We start from the raw sequence: 27,753 nt of genomic DNA on the forward strand, positions 1-27,753 counted from the left end.
GTGACGAGCTGGCGCAATGGCAGCCGCCTGTTGCTTGGCCGTATATCAAACGACAATCTGGTCCGACGTGTGCGCCGTTTAGCGCGACTCATTTCGCCGCCGTTTTAAACTGGGCGAGTCGTCCATTTGAAAGCGCATTCAACTTGCGTCTCTTTTTAAGAGAGACCTTGGTTTTAAACTTACAAGCATGTGATTAAAAAAATAATAAGAGTGATTAATCATATGAAGCAGCATAAAAGAACAACTAACACAAACAAGCTTGGCACACCCCTGACATACAAAACTACATCCCTCCGTTGAGATGAATCACAACACTTCTTTAAAGAGCGCTTTGGCGCCATCTTTTGTTAGCATAGTATATTGTAGAAAGAGCACAAAAAAATGTGAATAGGTTTTAAGCGAATGACGCAGAATAGGTTCCAGTCAAAATATGTGAATTGGTGACCTCCATTGTCCTGTCATGCGTCACCATTTAGAATTTAAAACTTTTTGGGGACGGGAGTTGGAAAATGTCCTCATTTGCTGTCGATTTTTGTGCTTGACATGCATCTGGTGGTTTATGCAACCAATAAATGGTTTCGTAGGGGGTGGGGGGGGCTGGGGTGTGGATGACCCCCAGAGTTGACCGCTCAAGGCTGCCCCCCGTTGCCCCGCCCCCCCCCCTTTTTTTTAACAAGAGAATGGATAAGCAATCGGATCAGTTGGTATCGATAATGGAGCCAGAATCGATTAAATTCACTTCATTGTTTTTTTTTCCATTTCCTCCATTTATTTCATTCATTCATAAAAGAAGAAACAAAAATATGTCTACAAATGTTTTCTAGAATGAAATGGGGCAGAAAGTAAACTTATTTTATCTGGCCCATTCCTCCTGAGAAACAAGTCGCCTAAGAAATAAAATAAAATAAAACAGTCCGTTCAATTCAGTTTGACAATGAAACAAAAATGACACTGGCAGAACAACTCAATAAAAATATACATATTTCATATTTCTTTGAAATCTTTCCATGAAATGCAAACCTCTTGTCAATTCTCTTGTCACCGTTTCGTACAAAAATCAGCGTGCTTCTTGTTCATACCGAGCCTTTGAATAAACCTTTCTAAAAAAAAAATCTCTTTTAAACTGTGACATGTTCACTATCTGACCGTGAACTCCGCATTCTCGGATAATGTGCCAAACCGTCGTCGCGTTTTGTTGAAGTGGCGCCGCTCAAGGACTTGCTGGAGAGTCTCATGCTTTGAAACCGACACACACAAAAAAAGTTCTTTTCAATGACATTCAGCCCAGTCGATTGCTTTTCGACGGGCTGATAAGTGCGCACCGGATTGCATCGTCATCCCTCTTTGCTGCCCCGCTTGTCATCTTTATCCCGCCGTCCTTCACGTGGAGATGGACTCTCGGAAACGGGCCCCCTCTTTTTAAGTCGTCTTCTCGATTGCGCTTGTTTTGTCGCCGCTTGCAACTGCACAAATTGGATTGCTCAGTTTGGGAGTTTTTGTGCGCGTGATGGACGAGCTTATGTCTTCCGGGGGCCTCGTCGAGAGATTGGAAAAGCAAATGGATGAATCGGGAGATTGCTCAGAGACTCGGCTCACGTACGGGGAAAGACGGAGGAGTTAGTTGTGTGCTGCAGAGCTGGCAGGATTTTTTTTTTTTTGCACTTGAGCTGTTTCGTAGTCGTCTCTTTGGCCTTGGAGGCACCTTGTCAGGCTGCAGGTTGACTGAAAAAGAAGTGAGCTTGTTTGGATTTCGGAAGAATCGCTTCTGAAGCTATCTAAGGACTCTCTTGCACAAGGCAAGCCGTGCTTGGGCCCGCTTGACAACTGAAGGCTGCTTTGCTGGGCCAGTGGGAGAAATTAACTCGTTCATTGCCATTGACGGCTAAAGACGTCAAAGATCCTTTTTTTTTTTTTTTTTTTTTTTACCCGGCTGGTCGTGAATGAGTTCATGGGAGGACTAGAAATAACTGATCAAACAAACTAAAACGTCCACGGCACACTGTCATGGACGTGTCGTAGAGTCTCTGGAGGTGCTGGTACAAGTCTGTCGAGGTAATAAGAAGCCGCCGCACCAGGCTATAAGCCGCAGTTTTCTATGTTGAAAAAAAAAGAGTTGTGGACTGCATGTACAGAATGATTTTATTCTGTGAAGGCACATCTAAGGTAAAAAAGTGCCTTTTAACACGGCAACAACTTTGCGAATTAAAACAGAACTGACCCAAGAGAAGAAAAAAAAAATCAAGATTTATTGAGCGTATTTTCTGAACCATAGAGCGCCCCCTAGTGGTGAAAGAAAAATCCACAGAAAAGCTGCACCGTTGTATGAGCCGCATCGAGGAAAAAAGTAGGGGCTAATAGTCGGAAAAATACGGTAATCAAAAAGGTCCGAATGGCACGTTTGATCAGAAAATTACTGTGATCGATCTTTGCCACTTAATGCCGCTGAAATGTGAAGATTTGTGCTCACTAAGTCCAAAGCGCTTCCGATCCGAAAGTCGTCTGCTCCCCAATCGATGTCGCTTCGCTTTCCTTAACCGCCGCCTACCAGGTACAAAATCAAGCTGGATTCAGACGAGCTTCTCTACGGAGGCCACGGACGGCTGGACCACAACACCGAGTTCTTCACGGAGCCGCAACCCTTCAACGGACGCGCCCATTCCATGCAGGTACGCGCTTCACCTTCGTCTTTATTTGGGGATGCATTCGCACGGCGATGGCGCCTAAATTAAAACGTTTCGCTCAGAAAGCCGGACTGCATACGAGTCAACGAGGAAGACGAACTGCTGATGTTTGTCCTCTTCAAAAAAGAAGACAAATTTTTGTTATTCAAAAAACAAGGACAAACCAACAAAAGTCAAATTATTGTCGCGCGTTACAAAAAAAAAACTTGTCGGCCATCTCAAAATCATGTTTTCCGAGATTGCGATTTCGATCCCAAAACGATAAATCGTTCAGCTCGATATTAAATTCTGCCAATGTGCCATATAAATGAATTTCTTGCTATCGTGATCCAGAGCGTACTCAACTGCAGAGGGTAGTGGGTCTCTCTTACGGTTAAAATTGTCTTTTGTATTTATTTATTTGTACTCTTTTGTCATTCCAATGAGATTAAATTTAAAAAAAAAAAAATGCTACTCCAAAGGGCATCATTCCAGCTATCTCGCACTAACTACACTTTGATCGATAGTGTCGGCGAGGTACTAATTAGTTTTCACCCCACGGAGAGCCGTTCCTATTATGGTGACCCCGCGATATCGCCAAACAAGTTCGCCGGCACCGCCGAATGTTTCCTTGCAAGCTCGCAGCCGATACGGCGCTTCTTCATGACAAATGAAAGCGTTTTAATCTTTAAAAAAAAAAAAATCATTTCCAGTCCAACTCTGGGTCCTCATTAGAATCCGCTCGCTGCGTTTCCCTACGTCAAGAATGTAAATTATTCAGCATGTTACCTTTTCATGTGCGGCGTGGAGAAGTGCTAAAAGGGGGAAGGACTCAAGGCGCTGGTTTTGTTTACGCGAACTCGACGTGAACCTCGCCACGTCGCTAATGCAAGCGGCAGTGCACTTAAACAGATAAGGATGTTGTTTGGCTTTTTTTTTTTTTCCTCCCCTCATCAAGGAGCAACTTTTTCCGTACTCGCCGACGCCTCTCTTCAGTGAAAGGCCACTTTAGCCAGCGCGTCCTGTAATCACGTACGTCGGAGGAGAAGAAAGTGAGGCAGAGTCGCAAACAGATGCTTTCTCCTCCTCCTCCTCCTTCTTCTTCTTCTTGGCATCGACTTTGTTGTTTTGTTCCACGCAATCGTAATCAGACGGGGCGTGAGCATGCCCGCGCTCTTTTATTTGCCAGCTGGTGCTTTAAAAAAAAAAAGTCTGCGCGAACTCCGTAAACCACGAACGCTTCCCTCCTCTGAGTCGGAACCGAAATAATTAGATGGCGTCAGCGTGTTTCGTTGTGGGAGTTGTCCTTGTGCTCGCCAAAATGTGTTTGGGACCCAATGTTCTCACGTGAAGCGTATTACGTAAGTGACGGGAATGAAATCATCAAACTGCTCGTATTGCACTTTGCGGAGGAGACAAACTATCGATCTTAGGCGGAAAATCAAAGAATCAACCTTGTGATTTCCCAAAAAGTTGCACTTTTCCTAAAAAGAAAACCAACTTTATTAAAAAAACAAAAACACAAAAGTCTGATGCTGCATGTTATACATTATTTTGTTTGGCTTTTTTTTTTTTTTTTTTTTATCAGCTCAAATTTTTGGGACGTTTAATTTAAAATGAGATTAAATCCTTCGTACAAAAAAGCAAATAATGTTCAGTTTACTTTCCATTTTGTGACGCAAACAGTTAGCTTGCTAACCGCCGTCCTACTTAGCTCACCTACTTGCGCTCCGAGTTGCGCCGCGTGAGCATTTGGGCCACCGGGGGTCGCCAAAGAGACCCAGCAGCGGTTCTAAAGTTCAATCCCTGATTGAATTGTTTGCGGCTCCGCTCTCGCACTCACACGGGCGACTCTGTGGGGAAATCTAAGGCCGTTTTATGTCTGCCTGACTTTTTTTTTTTTTTTTTCTTTCCTGAGATGACTAATGGCGCTCGGTGGCTCTTGGCCCGCAAAGCGCGCGCGGAATATCAAACAGTTTGATCAAAGCGCTGATTAGCGGCAGACGCTTTGTTCTAAAAATAAATGCCATTGCGTAGGCTACGTTGCGCCGTACATTTTGTAGCGGCCACCTGATATTTACACGCTCGAATTGTTCTTATTTTTAACCCTCAGCATTTCATTTACTTTCCTGCAACATTCAACGGTGCCTTTAATGTTGGACAATGAGAGCTCAGTTGTGAGAATCAAAGGACAAACATTTCTGCGTTTGTGTCTTGCATGTCTTACTCCAAAAGAAGGTGTGGCCACAATCAGGGTTGTTGACAGTGATCAAATTTTAGGCAGATTTTTTTGTTTGTTTGTTTAGTATTGCTAATAATTTTTCCTGAAATGCCATAGCTATAAATTACAATGCATGATAAAATCCACATTTTTTTTACCGGTCAAATGAAAATATCTCAAAAACCTGATAGTATTTAGGGTCAAAGATTTTTTTTGTCACAATACAAATAAAATGTCCATCGATTAAATGCAAATTTTTGCAATTGTCAGTTGGACGGACTCGGACCCTTCTGCTATTTTGTTTTTGCTTTTTCAGTGTGTGTGTGGAGGGGGGGGGGGCTAGAAATACAATCATGTTAAACTCCAAATTGAAGTGATTGCTCACTACAATACGAGCAAAAGTATGTTTTGCTTTTTGTTTTTTTTGGGAGGCGGGTGTTACTTTTTTGCCAGGTCCACTTTTGACTTTTTTCTTTTTTTTTAACCCGCAGGTGTACATCCCCTGCAGGACCGCTCTTGTGCTGGCCAATGAGGAGATTGATTCCTGTTATTAGAGGGGACACACACGCACACACACACACACCCCCCACACACGCGCACACTTGTGACTTGTCCATTTGGATGTCAAACAGTGGTTGAGTGCATCCACCAGCAGCAGTCCAGTGGATTTATTAGCCGTGTTCAGTGTTCTTTGTCTTGTAAAACACAATTGTGTGTGCAGGGCAGCAACAGCACAGCTAAATCAAGAATGATCAATAAGAATAATCATGGTGATATCCTTGATGCTCGAATTTTATTTTTGCACTTTGGGATGTTGATGTATGGATTATTTGTTTGCGTGGTGCGATTTTACAATAAGGGTTCCCTTCTACATACTGAGTCGATGAATTGTTTACAGATTGCTTGCTGTCAGGTTAGCACTTTGCAAAGCCTCAACTCATTTGACGGCTAAAGACGTCAAAGATCCTTTTTTTTTATTTTTTTTTTTTACTCGGCTGGTAGTGAATGAGTTAATAAAATAACCAGACATGGCACATTGATGCTTCTTGGGGCTCATTTGGGTGAATTAATTTCAAGTTTGAGCACTGGAATTCACCCCAAATTGCTGCTTCAAACCAAAATGGCTGACTTGCTGTTCAAAGTTTGATGACAGATCACAGTTTCTATGTGATGATACTCATGTTTACCCAAAGTCTTTCGGTAGTTTATTTTTTTCTCAAACTTTCTTGGAGGCTCATAAGCCAATTTTGTATCCAGAAGGATACAAGCAAAAAAAATAAAAATCATTACATGCATATAACGTCACAATCCTTTTCTTTTTTTAAAAACATCTTTAAGGGTTCCCTTATTGTAAGGTGGCATCGTATCGGTATTACCAGCACTTCAATCATTTGTCATGATAAACACGCTGTAATTTGCACAGAACAAATGGAATTATGAAATATGAAAGCATATTTGGATGAGCAACACTTTGGACCTTTTTGTCATTGCAAGTGTTGTTTTTGCAGTATGGAACATTAAAATGTGCCATCTCGTAACATTCATCTCTTTCCTGGCTGCACAGTTCAACTTGTTTTTTTTTTCATTTATTTTTCTTTTTTTACAGTTTACCGCCCCAAAAGTCACTTGTCCTATATATTATGCTTTATTAAATATATATTTTAATATGTATAATTTGAATATTTTAAATAGTTCACATTTAACCATTCTATATACACCATCTGTGATGAACCATCAGAAACAAAAAAAACTTTGAAAAAAATTTTTGTTTCATTAATTCGAAAAAAATTGGGGGGGGGGGGGGAAGGAACATACAAATCCTCGGGTGCCAAACTGCAAGTAGGTGCAGGTTGTCTATTTTAATTATATTAATTAATTCTCCTAATATTAACAATTCATTTTGTTAGAATAAATTAGCTGATTATTTAATGAATGTCAATATTTTTTTTATTTTATTTAAAATAAGTTAGTAAACAAATTAGTTCATAAGAGACTGCAAATGAACCAATAACCTCCTTTTACACTTGTATGACTGGAGGAAAGTGTTTCCAGTCAAACGCATCTTACACATCAACGGGTGAGTAGATTTCCTTTTTTTGCAGCAGCAGCAGTGCCACTTTTTCTTGTGCTGTGCTTTTTTAACGTGAGCATGAATACTTCCCATAACATCTGTTTTAGCTGTGCAGACAATGCTTAAAAACATTTTAACATTCTTCTCTGAATTGAAAAACAAATCAGTTTGTTGATTGAGCTCGTTGAGTCTCAGTTTGGTACGAGGGCTCCACCTAGTGGTTTCAAAAGACTAGTTGGGGGAGCGCGAAACATTTTCTTCTTTCAGTAAAAGTACATTTGCTCAGTGCAATTTTTTCTTGAACTCATATGCAACGCATTTTAATTCAATCAGTAATTAGGTTCAGTATTTTTTTTCACATGGTGAGGCGCTGTGTTGATTTTCTAATTATGCACAATGATGTTGTAGTGGCTTAGAATAACTTTAAATCTACCTGTTCTTAGGGGTAAATACTTACAGATCCGAGGGTATTATTACTATTATTCTTGTAATGATTATCTTTATTGCTGTATATTGTTGAAGAACCTCTGATTCAGGAAGGACGGTTTCCTTGTCGTCAGCGCCATCTATTGTTTGAAGGCATTAAGTACAGTGCAATTCAAGTCATCCTTTTATTTTGGCATCCCAATTAAACTCGTGTAAATCGGTTAAAAATAAACAAGTTACGACTTGTATTGCCTTTTTACTCGAAGTTGCCCCGGCTAATATGGCCGCCACGCAGGCACTCCGTTTAGCCAGGCTGCCACATATAATGAACTACGATGGTTTATCATATCTGCGGGATCCACCTTCATATATTCGCTCAAGATTTTTTTAATGAAATTTCAATATCGCACTAGCTAAAGCATCTTGATATATTTATATATTTATTATAATGACGCACATTTTTACATGTAGACCGCTGTTTTTGATGCGCATCCTACGAATGGTTTGTGTAAAAGGCGAAAGTGCAAATAATAAAGCGCTCATGTTTTTACCCGAACGTCAGCATTAAGGCTATCGCTAGCCCTCGTCACTTTGAAGCACTTTGACGACAACTAAAATACGCCGCCGAGACGGTCTCGGGCCTCTCGTTGCTGGAAAGTTACAAATAAAGAGAGGAAATCCAAATGGAGCGATGTCAAAACGTGAAATAAGTATTATAATAAGTAAGTTCATACTTCCGCTCTCGTTGAAGCTGTACCGGAAGTAGCCTCCAGTAAAGTAGCCCCTGCGGGTGGGCTCTCCTCCTCTGGGTGGCGCAAAAAACAGCTTTCCCTCGGAGCCTAAATAAGACGTAATGAGTTGATGTCGCGTAAAAAGTAAGGTAAAAAAAAAAAAAAAAAACAACCAGAGAGAGAGCGATGGAGAAAACTTGACTAATTCGCGATTGACTAAGGGGTGTCGGAGGATTGTGAAAATGAAAAATTAAAACCCACTTTAAGAATCGTTTTATTTATGGTCATGAGTCACGAAATGAACCATCTGCATTACTCGCCTCTCAGCAGTAAAAACCCGTGGTGGGAAGTGGCAAAGAACACATACTTTGTTCCTGTGCTTGAGTAGATTTTTCAGGTGTTCATACATTACTTATTATTTACTATTTCTTTTTCTGATGAATCCATGTACTCAAAGTGTCACCGTTTTTTTCCGTTGCAGCTCAGTGGTAGATGTGCATTGCTCAATGGGTTGGTGTGTGGGGGGGAAAGTTGCCAACTAATTTTTTGGGGGGATAGTCCACTTCATGGTGTAGCTCTTCAGTCAGTTATTTAGCATGACTTCTTAGTCAGTTCACAGCATAAGCAAAGCTATGTGCGCTCTTTGTTCGTAATGTTTTTTTTTTTGTATGTTTCTTTGGCTGAAATCTGTCTTATTTTGCCAACAGGCCCCGTCCCGTCTCTCAGGTGCGATGATTCCAGAAGCCCTGAAGCGCTTCGGGAGGCAGCTGGTGCGCATCAAGGTGGTGGACACCACCAGCGACAACACCCGCCTATCGCGCTGCCTCAACACGTTCGACCTGGTCGCGCTGGGCGTGGGGAGCACGCTAGGCGCTGGCGTCTACGTGGTGGCCGGCAACGTGGCCAAAGAGAGTTCGGGACCCGCCATCATCCTGTCCTTCCTGATCGCGGCGGTGGCGGCCATCCTGGCCGGCCTGTGCTACTCCGAGTTTGGCGCCCGCGTGCCCAAAACGGGCTCGGCGTACCTTTACAGTTACGTGGCGGCCGGAGAGTTTCTGGCCTTCATCACCGGATGGAACCTCCTCATTTCGTATGCCATTGGTGAGGCACTTAGAGCACAGTTGTTCAGATTTGGTTTGTGATCATGGACCCCAAAAAGGCGGATATATGGTAGAATGTGAACTCATAAAACTGCTGACTTGCCTGGTGTGAGGTCAGATGCCGAAGTTCCTGCCCTGAAGATCTTTTGTCTGGTTTGTCCACAGGTACTTCGAGCGTGGCCAAAACGTGGAGCGCCACCTTAGACACGCTCATCGGAGGCAAAATTGAGAGGTGGAGCAAAAACAACATACCCATGAACTTACCTGGCATCTTTTCCGAATACCCTGATGTCTTTTCAGTCTCTCTCGTCATGATTCTGACAGGTCAGAATGTCTTGATTGTAAAGAAAGGATGTAGCTGAAAAGCAGAATTCAAAAAGTCATTCTGAACGTTTTTGGCAAAAAAACGAGTACTTGCCTCTAAAAAATCACAAACTTATTTTTTTCTTTACAAAATGTTTTTTTTTCATTGAAATGTAAAAATTTTGACCTTTTTTATTTTTTTTTTAATCAAAACATTTTTCAGAGGAAAGAATACATGTTTTTCTTACAAAACTCAACTTGTTGGTCAAATTATGAGTTTTTCTCCAAAACATGCTGAAGAATAAATGTGACTGTCCCCCACACAAAAAAAAAAAACTCGCCTTGAAAATGATATTTTTTTCCCCTTAATAAATATCCTAATAAATGCTCTAATAAAACTGCACATATTCTTTCCAGGCGTGCTCGGCTTCGGCGTGAAGGAGTCTGCGCTGGTGGGCAAAGTATTCACCAGCATCAACATCCTGGTTCTCATGTCCGTAATGGTCGGTGGGCTAATTAAAGGAGACTCCAAAAACTGGAAGATGGACCCAGATGACATCATCAGTGCCGTTAACGCGTCCTCACCCAAGTGAACAGCAAGACCACTAAATAGATCCCAAACGTCATTGATCATATCTGCTCATGGCGTCTTTTTGTGTTTTTTTTTTCTTTTTTTTTTCTCTCCAGTGCAACAGCTCATTCGTCTTTAAAGAAAAGTCTGGGCGCAGGGGGCTTCATGCCTTTCGGCTGGGCGGGGGTCTTCTCTGGGGCCGCCACCTGCTTCTACGCCTTCATTGGTTTTGAATGTATCGCCTCTACAGGTGGGTAGAAAGTTTCCTAGTTAAAAAAATAAATAAATAAATAAATCATTTTTAATAATTCAAGCATCCCACACGTGTAAAGAGAATTAATACAACTTGTAGCATAACTGTAAGTACCACACTTGGGTCAGTTAAAAGGCTCTACTTATATTTTTAAAAATTAGAATATTAATGTGACATAATGGCATTATTGTGTTTTATAAATGCATTTTTACGAGAAGACTTATTAAAAAAGTAATGAAGGAAAAAAAGTGAAAATCTTGTAAGAAGTCAATTTTATGAGGAGGGAAAAAAAAGTATTTTTTTCTCTTTTTATGACAAAAAAAGGAAAAGTAATGTTACAAGAAAATAATTTGAAAGGAAAAAGTCATAATTTTGCAAAAATAAAGTTTTTATTTTTTAAACATTGGAGTGAAAAAGGTCAGAACATTCCCAGAATATCATAAATGAGAAAATAATTAAATTGTAATCCCAAGAGAATAATGCATATTATTTTCACATGAAAAAAAAAATCACAGGAAAAAAAGTTGTAAATTTGCCGGATTTTATTTATTTGTATTTATCGCAAAGGATACCTGAGACAAAGATAGCGGAGAATATTGCAGAACAAAACTTGACCTTGTGGCGTTTTATGAGTCAAATGAATGTCCAATATTGCCTGCCGTCCAGGTGAGGAGGTGAAAAACCCGCAGAAGGCCATCCCCATCGGGATCGTTAGCTCGCTGCTCATATGCCTGGTGATGTACGTGGGCGTGTCGACCGCCCTAACCTTCTTGATGCCGTACTACCTGCTGGACATGCACAACCCGCTGCCCGTGGCCTTCACACACGTGGGCTGGCCGGCCGCCACCGACGCCGTGGCGGCCGGCTCTCTCTGCGCACTGTCCACCAGGTCAAATGATATTTTCAGAATTGTTTTTCCATCTAACAAAAAAAATTGGGATATAACAGTCTGAATTTTACAGCAAGTTTTTTTTTTTTTTTAAAAAGAAACAAAATTGTTCAGTTTGTATTTCAACGTTATGGAGGAAAAAATTGTAATGCTCCAGAAAAAATATATATTTTTACAAGAATATGTGTCATGTTATAAGAAAAAAAAAGTCTGAAGTTTCCGAGAGCATTTTCCAGAAAAAATGAAGTGCAATGACACAAAAGGTTTTTTCTTTTTAACAAAAAAAAATGTATCCCCCCAAAAAATATGTTGAAAATGAAAATGTCATTTTTTTGTAAAAATGTATATTAAAAGAAAAAAGCTATTCAATGATTTTTTAAAAAATCAATAAATTTTATCCCTCCCAAAAAACGTGCAATGCTACAAGGAAAAAAAGTAGATTTTTCTTTTATCAGAAAAAAATTACATCTCCTGTAAAAATCATACTTGACAGAAAATATGTAATGTCACTCAAAATGTCAAAAATTATAATAGTAAATATTATTTTTACAGGGAAGAAAGTAGTGGTTACTTACATCTATTAAAAAAGGCTGCAGAAAAAAACAAAATCACAAGAAAAAAAATATTAAACATGGAGTGTTTTATATTACACCAGGGAAGAATTTGCATTTTTGTAAGAAAAAGGAAAAATGTTACAAGAGAAGTCATAATCTTACAAAGTCATACTCATTCTTCTTCCTCGGGGAAAAAAAAGTCAAACACGACATTTGTAATATTACTTGTATTCTTTAGAAGAATTTATACTGTTATAAAAAAAAAAGCTGATGGACTGACATGCTTGTTTTTGCTGCGTCCTCTTGTAGTTTACTGGGCGCCATGTTTCCCATGCCCCGAGTGATTTGGGCCATGGCAGAAGATGGCCTGCTCTTCAAATCTTTGAGCAGAATCAACAATCACACCAAAACGCCGCTCATCGCAACCATCGTGTCGGGCGTCGTCGCGGGTGAGTCACAAGCGTGACATTTCACAAGTCTTACGTGAGCACTTGACACAAGTGGCAAAAGACATTTTTGTTGGATACATCACGCTCATTATAAACAATAACCCGGGAGAAGGAATTGAATTGTTGATACTTTTTCTTGATGAGGGCCCTGGCTCGGAATTCATCAAACTCGCTTATCCCAAAATTAATTAAAAATTTTGTGTGGACTCAGTTTGACTTGTTTTTGCCACACTCACTTCAAATTTGAAAGGTTCAAACTTGAGATCTCCTCGCACCTCTCGCCGTTGATGACTTGTTGTTGTTGTTGTTGTTGCAGCCGTGATGGCCGTGCTGTTCGACTTGAAGGATCTGGTGGACCTCATGTCCATCGGCGCTCTGCTCGCTTACACGCTTGTGGCCGCGTGCGTGCTGGTGCTCAGGTACGTCTGGCAAACGTGCACCGTCTCACGCAGCAGTGCTTTTTTTTCTTCTTTTTTTTTTCTTTCCAAGGGCTCACTCAAAATCATAACACGAATGAAACAATAAAAACGTTGACTGTTTTAAAAAAAAAATCACGTTCCGAAAGGTCAAACGTTTTTTTTTTCCAAATACGGTGATTTTTTTTTTTTTTTCATAATCAAAGTGATTTTCTTCTACGAGGGGTAGCTGGAGAAACCCATAAAGCAATTTTTTTTAAAAATCGTCGCTATAGCAGGGGAAAATTCCAAATGATTTTGCGGACCTCCAGGTTACGGCTCAGGCAGCCCACTTTGAGAAGTACTGGTCCAATCAAGTCCAACATGAGCTCTAAAATGATCTGTGGTGTGAAGGTACAAGCCGGACGGGAGCGCCGACTACGAGACGGCCACTCAGGAGCTGGAAGTGGAAATCGAGGGCGGCGGGGACATCGGGCCAAAAGAAGATCTCCGCGCCATTATCAGGTGGCTCGTGTTCCACCCCGATAAAGAACCCACTCCTCGATCCGGCTTCGCAGTCATCATTTGCACCAGCATGCTCGGTAAGAACCAGCACCTTGATTGAATTAGTAGCTTCGTGAGCTGAGTTGTGGTGTTGATTTAGTTAAAATCATTTAAAAAAATAAAAAATAAATAAAAAACCATGATTTAAAATTGCAACCAAATGTTGTCGATTAAGCGCTAAAGTAGCTTGTTGAGTTGGGTTTTGGTCTGGCAGTGGTTTTGGCGTTCCTCTTCAGCGTGGTGGCGGTCACGGCCAGGCAAGCAGCGTGGGGTCCCATCCTCTTGGGCGCCATCTTTACGGCGTGCATGGGCGTCACCGCCGTGGTGTGGAGACAACCGCAGAACAAGACCAAGCTCTCCTTCAAAGTGATCATTTCAATTTCTTCATTTCCTTTTTCAACTCTGTGGAGAACATTTGAGTTGTAATCTCAGTTAACGTGCTGGTGTCGACTTGTAGGTCCCTCTGGTGCCGTTCATCCCGCTGGTGAGCATGCTGATCAATACGTACCTGATGACGCAGCTCCTGGCAGGACCTTGGGTGCATTACACCACCTGCATGGCTTTCGGTGATTATTATTATCTTATTGTTATGACACATGGCTAGAGGTGCTAATTGTGTTAATCTGGCTCTAGGTGATTATTGTTCACGTGACGCATGGCTAGGTGTCCCTAATATGAAACAGGACTAGGTGCTTATTGTTATGACGTGGCTAGATGTGTGTATTGTTATGACACATGACTATACAATACAATACAACTTTATTTGTATACTGGATTTCACAACAGCTGTAACTAAGTGCTCCATATATAGCCACATATTCAGACACACACATACACATAGTTGCTTCTTGTTATGACACTGCTATAGGTGCTTATTGCTATTGGCGCATATTGTTGTGACACATGCCTACAGGTGTTTATTGTTATGACACAAGATAAGTGCTTATCTTTATAGACGTGTGGCTTTTGGTGTTTATTGTTGTGACATACAGCTATAGGTCCTTCTTGTTATGACACAAGCTATAGGTGCTTATTGCTGTTGCTCCAGGTGTGTTATGTGGCTATTGGTGCTTGTTATGACAAGTGGCTGTAGGTGCTTATTGTTATGATGCTGAACTACCCGTCTTGCCCCAAATGAAAAATGCCCACTGTGGTGTGAATGGAGTGATAATAAAATAAAATAAACATATTTCCCATTGTTTTACAATGTTTTACACCAAAAACCAGAAGTAGCCTACTAGCAAAAATCCAGGATGGACACACTAAAGAATTCTTTGACTGTTCTCATGCAGGTTTGCTCATCTACTTCTGCTACGGCATTCGTCACAGCGCGCTGGCTGAGTGGAACAAGACGAACGAATACAAACTGGACGGCCGCGGAGATGAGCTGTGATTTCAGAAGAGAGAGCAGACGAGCAGCAGAAGGCAGCTGGCAAAGTTTTTGGAGACAGCAGCCAAAACAAAGCACTTTGTATTTTTAGACCTCCTTTTTAGTTCATGTTTCTTCTTGCGTAATTATCTGTGTGTGTGTGTTTTTTTTTTTATTATTTAGTTGATTTCTCTCTAGTTGTGGTATGATCATTGTAACTGTCCCAAGTTAAATGGTGTACCGACTGATCAAACTTGAATAGCTTCAGAACATTGTGGTCTACCTAAGTCTGATGCTCGGCAGATTTTGAAAAGTGCAGGCAGCTTTTCCACCAAACCTTCCCCAAAGTGGTCGCCAGTAACGCATTCTGGTTCTCTTTCGGTTGAACCGAGTGTTTTGTGAATGCGGGAGGAAGCCGGAGTACCTGGACAGTCCCCACAGAAACACGGGAGAACACCCACTCAAGGAAGGCCATGGCCCAGAATCAAACCCTGAACATCTTGACTGGCAAACCATTAGTCCATTTGGAATTTTCTTTCTACTTTTAACCTCTCGAATCACTTCTCCCCTGTTAATGTTTGTATTTAGGTCGACTTGCCTGTATTAGTTCATACGTAGTTTTAATTCATGTATTTAATATGAGTTCAAACTTGTTCATGTGCACAAAACGTGCACATTTGTTTACACAGGTTGGGAATGATGGTGAGCAAAATGAATGTTTTAAAAAAAAAACATACCTTCATTTACAGCAAAGCACAGCTGCATCACTTTTTTTGTCACTAAAATAAATGAACACCAAATCTGAGCATTGTGAATTCTCACAATTCTGTGCAGGAAATTGTTTCCACAAATGAGCACCAGGGGGCACACGTGAGCAGGTGGGCGTTGCATCCCCCTCCTCTTCCTCCTCTTCCTCCCTGCCTGTTATTTTTTTTTCGCGGGATGCTGCAGACTGCGTGTCTTCATCCTCATCACGATTATGATCCATCTGATGCTTTTCTACCACATGCACGGTGAGAACTTTTTTTATGTTGACCTTGATTAATGATTGTTGAATGCGGACAAGAAATGCGCTTGCAGGTGAGGATGAGGATGATGGTGGTGTGCGTGTTGCGTCTCCAAAGGTAGGTCGTCTCACCTTAATGTATGCTTTGTGTCAGTCTTGCATAACAAATTAATAATTTTAATTTGAAAAAAAAAATAGGTTCCACAAAGTGACTTGTGCTCACGTGTTTAGGTTTTCTAGGTCCTGATTATCTATTTTTGGTTTTAGGTAAAAAAAAAAAAAAATGAGATTAACATGTATATTTCGCCTCACCTCTTCTGTCTGACACGAAGAAGGTGGGGCCAGCTAAGCATCAAAAGCCACTTGCCTCCATTTCGGTCCTCAATATTTCATGAGACTTTCAGACTCACGTGAAGCCGATAAAATCATCTTTTTTTTTTTTTTTGAAGTGATCGTTTTTAATTGCACGCAGAAGCTCTCAGGTTGCATCAGGAGAGCTGGAAGGAAAACATTTTAGCAAGCAGGTAGGAAGATGACCTGCCAAACAATAAGGAGCCGGGAGGGGGAGGGGGCAGCAGAGGTGGAATTGTGGTCAGGGGACGCGTGTGGATGAGAACATAAATTTCCCGCGTCTCCCAGGTGCCGTGAAGGCGACGCGGCGGGGTTGTTATCTTCTCCCGCCAAGCATCACCCATAATAGACACAAGCGTGTGCGCGAAGCGGTGAAAGTGGAAATTTATAAATGTGTAAACTCAGATAATTTCATGCCTCACTCTGCCACTTTCTTTTAAGTATGTTTGTTTGGCTGTGCACTTAATGGATTCGTTATTTAAGGGGGGAAAAAAATCACAAATTGTGCACTCGCTAACTTCATCTTTTTACAGGATGAGGTCCTGAGCTGGAATGAAGGTCCCTGAAAGGATTGGAAGCACGGAGAAGTAAACTTGACCTTCCTGAAGCGGGCTAACTGCGGCGTCCGAAATGTGCGAGAGAGCGGTGCCGCTGCGGAACAACAATGTGGCAAAGGACACCCCGGCCGACGGGAACGCCAACGACATCAGGACAGATCATGAGGGCGGCGGTGGCAGCGGTGCAGCCGGAAGCGACGCCCCGTCCGAGCGTGACAAGGTGGGCAACTGGGGACCGGACTCCCAGTGCGACGACCCGGAGTTGGCGGAGTTTGAGATGTTGGAGTGTCAGGAGCTGGAGGCCTACATGCTGGAGGACGGCGAGGATTTTGTGGGGCTGAGGGAGCGCAGCAAGGCTCAGCCGCCTTCGAGCAGCACGACTGCACAAGCACCAGCAACTGAGACTGACGTGGACAACAAGGGCAAGACTTTGCCTTCCGGGTCGGAAAACCCAGAGAAAATTCTCGATTCCTGGGTGGATCTCAACTTGAACTCCACCAAGGATCTTGCGTCAGAAGCCCACGAGCACAACAGGAACAATAACCAGAAGAATAAAGCCATGAAGGGAGCCGCCAATCACAAGACGTCACCCATCAGAAACGTTACAACCGAGAAAAGCGCACAAGCGGACGAGAGCGGCAGCCCTCGCAAAACGAAAGTCACACAGCCCAAAGTCGTCAAGAAACAAGGCTCCTTTGATAACTCCTTGAAGAAACACAACTCTTTCGAGAGGAGTTTTAAGAAGCAGCCCTCCTTTGAGCACACCTTCAAAAAGCAGTTGTCCTTTGAAAATTACACCAAGAATTCCGCAAAGACCTCCTTCGAGAACGTCTCTTGTTCCTCCAGTCTGGAGAGAAGGAAGCCGTGGGGAAGCTCGAGTCGCCCGGTGACACCTTCGTCCCCCAGGAAGCAACCCCCTGCCTCTCCGGCCAAGGGGCAGAGCGCCCGGACGCCCAAAACCAGTCTGGGTAGTGCGATCCCCAAACCTGTCGCTCCTCTGCAGAAAGACTCTGACGCCAGGAGGTCCTCGTCTCCGCCAAAGCCCAAAAATGTCCGTCCTAAAATCATCACCTGCGTTCGAAAGAATCCACCAGGAAAGTTTCTTGGTACCGACACGCCACCCGAAGGCGCCCACTCAAAACAGTCGTCCTACTCAGGTATGCCAGCGCATACAGATCTGAAAGTCGGACCTCTAGCTAAAGACTCACCAGTTCTTGGCTCCTTGATCATCGACAAGTTCAGACAGGACATGTCTGGACATTGTTCGTCCGGGTTGAAAGCCAGCAGTGGTCCTCACGAGGACATCCCTGGCAAATGTCCACCGGAGGTAAGATCGAAGACCCCGGATCTAAACTTTGATGCTGACGATCGACTGATGTCTAAAACACTTTTCCAGCAGCACACCTCTCCAGGAACCAGCGTCTACCGCTCCCCCAGATGTGCGAGGCCTCAGTTAGGGCTGGGCGCTGTCACCAGACAACCCACAGCCAAAACACGAGTTCCGCAAGCGAGTCCAAAGTCGACGTCAACGGTGCTCGGCCAACCCGGAACTCACAGCTACCAGGAAGCTTCAGGTGAGAGGCCTTCCAGGTGTTTTTGGTTGCTCACCTGTGGCTACTTGAATCGTTTTCGCCTTTTCCAGAAACCTCCTCCAGGAACCTCCTGCTTAAATCCGGCCAGTCTGGTCTTCGTCCTCCGGGCTTCTTCGCGCTTCCTCCTGCCAGAGTGACCGCAGGCATCATAAGGAGCTTGTCGTCCATGTCCAGTGACGGCAATACTTGCCGAACGTCACAGAGTAAGTTTGGATGCCGTTAAAAACTGCCAAATTGATGAAGATCTTGACGGTATATTGTAATAATTGTGTTTTAGCTTTTGTTGATTTCAACCAAGGTTAGATCTTTATCTTAAATTATGATTAGCCAGAGGTTAAAATAAGTCTCGAGTCTTGACCTCCAAATCTCAAGTTGCTGTGGCAACATTTGAACAGGCCACATTCCTTAATTTCTAGCTAGCTAGCGTCATCATCATTACCCGTACTTGGCAAGTCAGAAGTCAAGTTTTACAATTTTACTCAGCCCACTTTGCCATCCGTAACTCTACGTGGAGTAGTACTTACTCATCCACAATTAGTTTTTAAATTGTTAACTCAATACACAACCATCATTATGCTAGGTTAATATTTAGCCAGCTATTAGCTAGCTAAACTATGAAGTTTATCTCTTCCTGTCTTTATGGTTTTAAAGCGACGGACAAAAAATTTCTAGTAGCATTTGTGTGTCTTTTCTTTGCGTCACAATTTTCTTTAGCTAATGATAATTAATATTAACTTGATTTATTTTGATATGTTGATAATAGCTAACGCCAGAATCGTAGTAGCTAACTAATGATTTTATAGCATTAGCATAGATGAACTTTTATTGAACTGTGCTCTTCTGTTGTTACTGCTAATAATAGCTGACAATTCACGTTATAGCTCAATTAATTGTCAAATTAACTTTGGTTAATAACTTTAAAGCTTTGGTTTAGCAATTATCAAACTATAGTTAGCTCATATCAAACTAGACTATTTGATGTTAGCTAATTTAGCTTTTCCCAAAATGCTGCGCTTGAATCGGATGTTCAGAACTTGAATGCGCACTCTATTGAATATAAAAGTGGGTCAGAACCAGACAAGTGCAATTAGTCTTGCGAATTTTCAAGCTATTGATAGTAGGCCTTCGGGCTGCTTTGAATCTTGCAGTTATGCAAAATTTGGGGCGTAACCGGGACAATGAGGGATTGTTTTTAGGGAATGGGCATGGAAAATAATTTTTACTTTAAGAAAAAAAAAAAAGTGACTGTGCGGCGTGTTCATTGTCTCCAGTCGACTCCATTTCCTTCCGATTATGCCGAACAGAAGACTGTCAGCACACTGCACAGCACGCTCCCTGCTGGATTGTTGCAGGGAGCACACGTCGGGCCTCCAGCGTTTTATGACTGTTAAATAATTGAACATTTTTCTTGCTAATGATTGATGAATAATTAAGATGTTTTTGTTCTTTTACTGGAAATTTTTGGTGAAAAACAGCAGCGACGACATGTATAGACACGTTGTTGTTATGATTATTACAACGATCGCAAAATACTTTTATTATCCACTTGTCCATCCCTTACGTGAGCCGCTTCTCCTCACAAGGGTCGTATTAAAAAAAAATAATAATAATAAAAAATCATTTCTAGAAGCTCCAAATTCAATGATTTGTGTTTATTTTTTGCAGCTTGGAGGAAAGAGACGCTGAAGGAGTCCGAGGCGTCCTCCCCTAAAAGATGTGCGGTGGTCTCGCCCAAGCCACATTCCCCCGGTGAGTCCCTCCAGCTCATGTTGCACTCGACTGTCGATACTGTGTGTGTGGGGGGGTGGGGGGGGGGGGGGGTGTCACATTTACTGTTTGCAACATGTATTGTGAGGGGGGGGGGGGGGGCGTTGGTCCACAGCGACTCGCAGGCGTTTTTTCCATCATCATCATCCATCTTGGGCATGCACTTCATTACCAGAGCCAGGCCGCCTGCCCACTGTTGCCATGGCAACTGACTCCAGCAGCGACAGTTCTTCTGCTGCATGACTTGAGCACAGCACACGTCAGCCTTTCGAGGACTAACAGTCACACACGTGGAAGACCAGAAGAGGGAAAATAAATCAATGACTGAGGTCATATGAGATTAGTTGACAATTTGTTGAGTGACGTTGAAATAGTACAATAAATCAAGACCGATTATAATAGATGTATCATAATAAATGATAATATTGCATTTGTAGAATATGAATTAAGATGCAAAATCGACCTGATTTTATCCATTTCAGAGGGCGGCCATTTTGTTTTATACTGCCACTTCCTGTCGACTAAAAATGACATCATCGTGCCTCAGGGCTCAGCTTGCGAAGGTCACATGACCTAAACCTGAAAACAGGTAAGCTGTGATGATTGTTTCCTGAGCCCGTAGGCACTATGATGTCATTTTCGGTCGACAGCAAGTGGCAGTACAAGACAAAATGGCCGCCCTCATCATTTAGCGTCTTCTATACTGTCTCTGACGTAGATAGAATCAACTTTTTCTATTTAAATGAAATAATTAGTAATAAATGGGACCGTTTTTGCACACCTGATGACCTCGCAGCGCTAAAACATGAACGCTTTTCTACATCCTGCATTGTCGCAGTGCGCGGGCGATCCGGGTCGTCGCAGGAAGTGGACCGGGCGCTCATCAAGCTACTGAGGGAACGTTGTGAGCAGCAAGCCCGTCAGCTACACAGCCTGGAGGCGCAGCTGAAGAAGGCCTCGCTGTGCATGAGCGTCTTCTCCATCACCACGCAACATTTCTGCCACAAGGTACGTGCCACACGCAAGATGGCGGCACGGGCCACACATCAGTTCTCATTAGCGCTTGTCCTCTTTTGGCTCGCAGTGAGTGTGGGCAAGAGAAGCCGGGTTCACCCTGGACTGGTCGCCAGTTAATGGCAGAGCACATATAGACAAACAACAGACTGGTTGCGAGTCATTCACGGAGGATTTGAATGTCAACAATGTTTTTTATTCCTGGATTTTCACCAGTTGCTGTTGTGCATCGTTCCTTTGGTTGATTGTAAAGCCTTTGCCTTTTTTTGATGGACATCTAGGCCTACTATGCTACTGTACTTTAAGATTGGCATTTAAAATTATTTTTCTATCGTAAATAGTTGGAACCACTGTTTTATTTCATCCATCCCCGGTAGATGCAAAAGGAATGGCTGCGTGTGTGTGCGTGTGTGTGTGTTTTCGCTTTTGCAATTTGTGGCCTCTTCGTGGGGGTTTAAAGGGTTAAGGAAAGAAAAACTGGGCGTGCTCTGGTGAGCGGGGCTGAGCCAGTCTTTGTTCCAGATGAGAGCAGCCGAGGTGAGGCTTACCCTCCCTCCTCCCTCCTCCCTCCTCATTCTGCATCTTTCTGCCGGCCGAGGGATGCTGCAGCCTGCTAGCGCGTATGGGCCATCGCTGTTCTCGGCCGCCTTGTCTGGAGGGCACGGTAAAGTCAGCAGGTGGAAAATCCCTTGACGAATGTGTGATTGCGAGTGTGCGTGCATGCTTCTCGTTTTTTTGTTTTGAGATTGTGCTGAGTCAAAGCCTTGCTCGTCTTTCTCGACGGTCCGGTTTGCTGGATTGCTGCTCGACTCGCTCTTAATGAAGTTATGCTAATGAGTCTTAACCCTCCTGTTTGGCCACTTGGATTGGAAAGCATTACCAAACACTTGTGTGTTGAATCGTGGTAAAATAATGTGTGTGGGTTTTTAAGTCGTGTGTGTGTGTGTGTGTGTGGCATATTTGGAATATTGTGGACATATGTGTGTGTATAATATTTGTAAAGAAAGAAATTGTATGAATTGGACATTTCTGGCCACTTTTTAGCAAGTTATCTCTGCTCAGGCAATACAAAAAAATTAAAATAGCATCAAATAATGGGAACATATGGAATAAAAAGTTTAAATAATAATAAAGAATTAATTAAATTTAAAAAATCAGGCTATCACTCAGTTTTATTTCCAAATTTCATAAAAAAAATTCTTAAAAACTTGTAAGACAAGTGGGAAAAATTCAATAAATGGGTCAATTTGACTAGTTTTTTTTTTTAATGTCGAGTCATGAAAAGTATAAATATTATTTGAATAAAAACTATTTAATGACAAAAAATACGCACACAAAAGGCACACCCAAAATTTTGATGTAAAAAAAATGTAGATTACATTAACATGGGTCTGTTTGACCCGCAGCAAAATGGGAGAGTTATTCAAGCATCTGGCGAGCAAAGATAGCAGCAATCTTGTGATGACTTCTTCACGTTCTCTTCTCTGCCCTTTGTCATACAAAATTGATGAAAACATTTATTATAATGCTCCCTACTTTTGATCTTGGGCTAACCCTCATTAGTTTCTCTAACACTAGCGGGTCAATTTGACCCAGGGCCTTTTTAATTACCCAAAAGTGTCAGAAATGAAGAAAAATGTCATTAATTTGCCAAATAGTAAAAGGAACCATGACCCGGTGAAGCGTATTTTACGTTTTCGAAGGAAATTCATTCATTCATTCACAAAGAAATCAATCGGGAGCCGTCGTGTCCTCGTCAAAGGATGATGTTGCCATGGCGAGGACGGGACTGGGAGGATCAAGATGGAGGTCACATGACTCTCCAGAGAGCGCAGTCAGCGGGCGGCAGGGCGTTAACGGCGGGGTGAGGTCGCGCGGGGGGAGGGGTTGGCTGTGGGGGGTTTCGATGATGACGAGTAAGAAAGCAAATATAGCTCCTGTGAGGTCATAAGCTGGACGTTCTTTGACTTTTGAGTCATGAGTAAGTGGTTAAAAACGAAATGCTTGTGCCTGTGCTTTGTTGCAGAGCGAGAGTGCAGCTGTGAGGGAAGGGGAACTGTCCCAGGAGCTCGCCAGGATCAGGGATGAAGTGGGTAAGTGGAATGCGTTCGCTCGCTAACGTCATTTATTTCATTTTGAATCCTTTCGTCCACATTTTGGAGCTTGTTATTTCTCATGCTCTTTTTAGCGTCACATCTTGGCCTCGCTTCTAACATTTAACTCTGATGTCATCACTTATGCTCCTTGCAGCCACGAGAAGGAGTCATATTTGGAAGGTTGTTTGGATTTCTGACTGAGAACAAGAGTGGGCTAACTCCATTTAAATTTTTTTTTCATTTGGCCCTAGCGTGATTCAAAGTTGTATGGCTGCAGTCAAATCTGTTCACTTACCTGCCGTGTGTTTGTAGCTTTCAGCGTGTCCCACTGGGAGCAGCTGCAGCGGGAGAAGCAGGAGCTGGAGCGGCGTTTCGAGGCGGAGCTCAGGGCCCTGCGCGCCGAGCAGCAGGTCCAGCTGGGAGCGCTGGAGGAGCGGCTGAGGACGCAACACTCGGCCGACACGCGCAGCCTGAGGGCCCTCCAGCGCGCCCAACTGGACGACCTCAGGCTGCAGCAGCAGGAACAGGTGAGCACATTTTTATATCGGATGCCCGCCTTCTGCACGCCCCTGAGAATTTCATGATTATTCCTTGTGCTCCTCGCACCAGATGGAGGAGATGAACGAGAACCACGAGGCCTCCCTGGTGGAGATGGAGGCGTCGCACAACGACACGCTGACCACCTTGCGGGAGGAGCACGCCCGGACCGTGAAAAGTAGGCACTCGACACGTTCAACACAAAACGAGAAAATAAATCTGATATGACGTGTTGTGTCAGATCTGAAGATGGCCCACGAGCAGCAGAGGAAGTCTCTGGAGGAGGAGTTTGAGAAGATTAGATTGTCCTTACAGGTTAGAGCCACAAACATGAGCTTCATAGGCGCCGCCATATTGGATGTGGCAGCGTAGAACTGAACGGGATTCTAAATGTTTACGTCTTAATTGAGTAGTTCTCACAACTTTTTACACAAATACCAACTAAAACAATATTTATCTTTCTAATGAATATCTTGCCGAACTAGGACCAGGTGGACATGCTGACCTTCCAGAACAGGAGCCTGAGGGACCGAGCCAAACGCTTCGAGGAAGCCCTCCGCAAGAGCACCGACGACCAGATCGTGGTGAGACAAAAAGTATTTCATACGTTGTGTTTCAGGACAATGCCGGAGTGGGACTCATTAAATGGCTCAGATCGACCCACGTTAATTTGCAGCGTTTTAATGAAGTTGTATAATTATAACCTTATAAATGTATCAATCGAAATAGCTCACCATTCCCTAATAAGTTCACGATCGACTCAACGACACCTACGTAAAGAACTTCACACACAACAAAATGTTGTGGCAAATCCGAATCCTAACAAATGGCCTGGCAGGAAAATTCCCATCCCCCCAAATGGCCAATCCGGGCCTGTTTGAGATCAAAATGAAAGTTTCGATTGAATGACAGTTGGGCACCCGCGTTGTGATGCTCATTACCGCCACCCACAGGGTGAGAGTGGAACCGCAAAGCTCGACAGGACAACATTTGTCAATAAGACGAGAAAAAAATGCTTTGCAGTAAAATGACCTCGGCGACGTGGTATTTGCAGGACGCTTTGGCGCCATACAAACACATCGAGGAGGACCTGAAGAGCCTCAAGGAGGTTCTGGAGATGAAGAACCAACAAATCCATCAGCAGGACTTGAAGATCACCGAGCTGGAGAAAATAGTAGGATTTGAATTTTCTGATTTGCTTTGGCCATACAAGAAACAATTTTTTTCGTGAAAGGTTCATGTTATCATTTGAAGAATTTAAAGTTGCACACGCTCTGGCCTTGTGTTTTTGAGCAGGCTGAAAAGAACGTTCACCTGGAGGAGCGAGTGCAAGTGTTGCAGCAGCAGAACGAGGACCTGAAGGAACGCATCGACAAGAACCTCGCCGTGTCCAGGTGGGCCCGCGCTAACGGGATGGGAAAGCTAACGGCCTCGTGAACAGACGCCGCTCGCCAACTCAGAAAATAAAGTTGCGCTAAATCTCGGAGGAACTAAAGTTGCTCAAGTACTTTTGCTACAAATATTACAAGGGAAAAAAATATTTTCCCAGAATAATATCCTTATAGAGTGAGTAAAAAAGTCCTAAAAAATATACTCCAAAAATATTATAACGAAAATTGCCAGAATTATGCAAGTAAATTCTAATTTTACCGGAATAACTTCCGATGACAAATGCAAATGGCTCCATTGCAGTTAGCTGTGCATGCTAACGCTAACATCTTGTGCGCGTGGCAGGCAACTGTCGGAAGAGAACGCCAACCTGCAGGTGCACGTGGAGAAGGAGAGCACGGAGAAGAAGCGCCTGAGTCGCACCAACGAGGAGCTGCTGTGGCGTCTGCAGACGGGCGAGCTCAGCCCTCGCATGTCGCCCAGCGGCTCGCCCGTCCACCGGCCGCCCTCTCTGCCCGGCTCGCCCGCCCGCCCGCACTCCTACCACCAGTGACCGTTGCAAGCCCACACTTCCTGCAAGCTACACTCAGGAGTGCGATTGATTTTTTTTTTTTTTTTAAGACACGGCAACTTGAACAAAAGACGCACTGACGTTCTCATTTTACCTTCATTTGTCATCCAGCGCGACGGATGACGAACATGCCGAATGACGCAATCTATGCGGTCCATTTTCTTCCACCAGCAACCTCCTCCAAGGACCAAACTTTGCTTTTAACAAAGCATTAATAACAATTGAGGGGAACTGGGCAGCTTCCATCTGGTGGCCTCTTGGAGCCAAGGAACCATTGAAGTGAGTTGAGGATCTTCATTTGGACAAAAGTGGTCCTTTGCTGCCATCTTGTGGCATCAATGACAGTACTTTAACCCCCCTCAATTACTCATGGATTCACCTAGCATGGAGTCCAACTCCCTTGGACCCTAATGAGGACCAGCAGTATAGAAAACAAATGGCCGGACGGGTGCCTTGCTCAAAGGTCGTATGCCCATGCTGCCGAACACAGGAATTGAACCAGGGATCCTTCAGTTGCTTCTCATGTCCACAGGAACACGGGTATTTTTAATGTTTTGTTGCGTTTTGACCCGAGAAAGGGTGGCGAGATAGCAAAGCCAAGACGATTGTGATGATAACCAGAGAACAGCAAATGGAAGTGAGTGAGGAAAGTGGGACACAATTTTTTTCTGACCTGGATACTCAGTAAAATAAGGCTTGAGCTACCTGACAAATATTGAAAGGCAAGGTAAGATCAGCTCTTTTGTCTTTCCAATATGTGAAGGGGAAAAAACAGATTTTAAATTCAAATTGGGTTCATCATTTAAATATACAGAGAGCCGATAAAATTCCAGATTTTATTTCTTTAAAAATAATGTGTTCACAGTCATTTTGTAAAAAAAAAAATAAAAAAAATACTTTTCAGGAATAATATTTGAAAGAATGACTATATGAAAGCAGGGAGGAGAATTTTTGCATTACAATAGGCCAGTTGACTTTTGAAATAAGGAAATGTTTTAGAAAATTTTGCTTTGTGCTACAAAGAGCTATGAGGACCAAACTGAAATGAAAAATAGTTGAAACGGTACGGGAAAACCTTTTTTTTTTAAGTTGAACTATTACAAGATTTATGTTCCAAAAGTATGATGAAAAAAAAAATCTAATTTAAATATTTCATATTTCTCATATTTTAGGAATACATTTTAATACACTGGTACAATAGTTTTAATTTTGCACAACTATTTTGACCGACCTGTAAACTTACAATTGTGTCTGAAAATAAGTTATATTAGGGAAATAAAGTTGGAATATAATACGAATGTTACCTTTTTAGTATGAAGAGTAAAGTTGCAATATTACGGACAAAAAAAAACCGTATACTTGCGTTTCGACTGAAGTCGTCGTGTTGCGTTTGTTGGCGTGGGAATTCCCACAACCGCTCCGTTAACCAGTCAAATTCCAACTTAGTTCTTTGTTGACTTGATTCCGGCCCTCTTGCGTTCGTTATATCATGACTTCAACCTCATAATATTCCGTAATAAAATCATGTTCCTCTTTTTTCATCTCAGCGTGGTCCAAATCATCTTTAAAATGATTCTTGTCCGCCGTCACTGACAGCCTCGATTTGTTAAGTCTTTGTTTACATTTCTGAAGATTGTATTTAGGGAGTTGTTGTGTGAAAAGCATGTCCTTGTGCGTTTTTTGTGATTTATTTTGGAGAACATTTTATATGTCTTTGTCTCTTTGGTCCTCCAACCAAACTGCAAGTGTTCGCAAATATTTCTGTTGTCGCCGCTGTACATGTTTGCTCTTTGTACGCTAGTATCTAGTATTAAATCACAACAGGAAAATACGAACTGTGGATAACTCCTTTAATACACATTTATCGATATAAGCTTTTTAAAAAAAAAAATATATATATATATATATATATATATATGAAATAGATCAAACATAAGCCCAGATAGGGTATAAATGTGCCCGCAAATGGATAATGTTTAATAAGTGCTTTTATTGTCTGTGCAAAGTCCAATATTTTAGAAACCAATCAAGGTGCTATTTATTTGCACATTTACGATACTATGCTTGGACAGGAATTAGCCTTTATAATTTTATTTCCATCGCAGATTGCAGAATATCATCATTACTGTCAACTAAAATGGATATCTGCATTTACAGGAATTTGAATGTATCGCCCAAAACACGAGTTAACCGTGGTCAATATTAAACCAAAATGTTACATACTGCTCCGGGAAAGAAATAAGAGACTAAAAAGAACTATTTTGGGATTTTGAATTTTCTGCAAATAAATGCTTCAAATGACACAATTTGTATTTGG

The 27,753-nt window shown here is 42.5% G+C and overlaps 3 protein-coding genes across 4 annotated transcripts in view; all 3 read left to right on the forward strand.

Annotated features, from left to right (window-relative positions):
• LOC148333052 (1,4-alpha-glucan-branching enzyme-like) overlaps positions 1-27,753 on the forward strand; it is a 123,120-nt gene that overhangs the window by 51,327 nt on the left and 44,040 nt on the right. Inside the window, exons 15-16 of one of the 2 annotated variants that reach the window (XM_088301223.1) lie at positions 2,549-2,666; positions 5,373-5,440. In XM_088301223.1, coding sequence (XP_088157349.1) covers positions 2,549-2,666; positions 5,373-5,435 — 181 coding nt within the window. In that variant the 3' untranslated portion in view covers positions 5,436-5,440. Of the gene's footprint in view, positions 1-2,548; positions 2,667-5,372; positions 6,420-27,753 lie in introns of those variants that run through there. The other variant, XM_088301222.1, reaches the window with a different exon arrangement.
• Positions 1,180-16,529, forward strand: LOC148333053 (high affinity cationic amino acid transporter 1-like). The gene is made up of 14 exons (XM_088301225.1): positions 1,180-2,052; positions 8,817-9,210; positions 9,375-9,533; positions 9,930-10,101; positions 10,200-10,333; positions 11,003-11,225; positions 12,089-12,228; positions 12,545-12,647; positions 13,038-13,225; positions 13,402-13,553; positions 13,645-13,753; positions 14,480-15,569; positions 16,012-16,086; positions 16,447-16,529. Exons 2-12 carry the CDS (start codon positions 8,841-8,843, stop codon positions 14,578-14,580), a joined length of 1,851 nt encoding a protein of 616 aa, XP_088157351.1. The 5' UTR covers positions 1,180-2,052; positions 8,817-8,840; the 3' UTR covers positions 14,581-15,569; positions 16,012-16,086; positions 16,447-16,529.
• mtus2b (microtubule associated tumor suppressor candidate 2b) lies at positions 16,544-27,267 on the forward strand. Its single transcript, XM_088301022.1, is given in 13 exon segments — positions 16,544-17,797; positions 17,883-18,060; positions 18,113-18,265; positions 19,728-19,811; positions 20,668-20,837; positions 22,870-22,936; positions 23,252-23,466; positions 23,549-23,654; positions 23,718-23,791; positions 23,962-24,060; positions 24,531-24,650; positions 24,770-24,870; positions 25,211-27,267. Coding segments are annotated over 13 exon segments (2,829 nt in total). The 3' UTR covers positions 25,419-27,267.

The sequence above is a fragment of the Idiotropiscis lumnitzeri genome, chromosome 7 (assembly GCF_059441095.1).
Source record: "Idiotropiscis lumnitzeri isolate Australia: NSW breed Sydney's pygmy pipehorse chromosome 7, RoL_Ilum_1.0, whole genome shotgun sequence".
NCBI lineage: Eukaryota > Metazoa > Chordata > Actinopteri > Syngnathiformes > Syngnathidae > Idiotropiscis > Idiotropiscis lumnitzeri.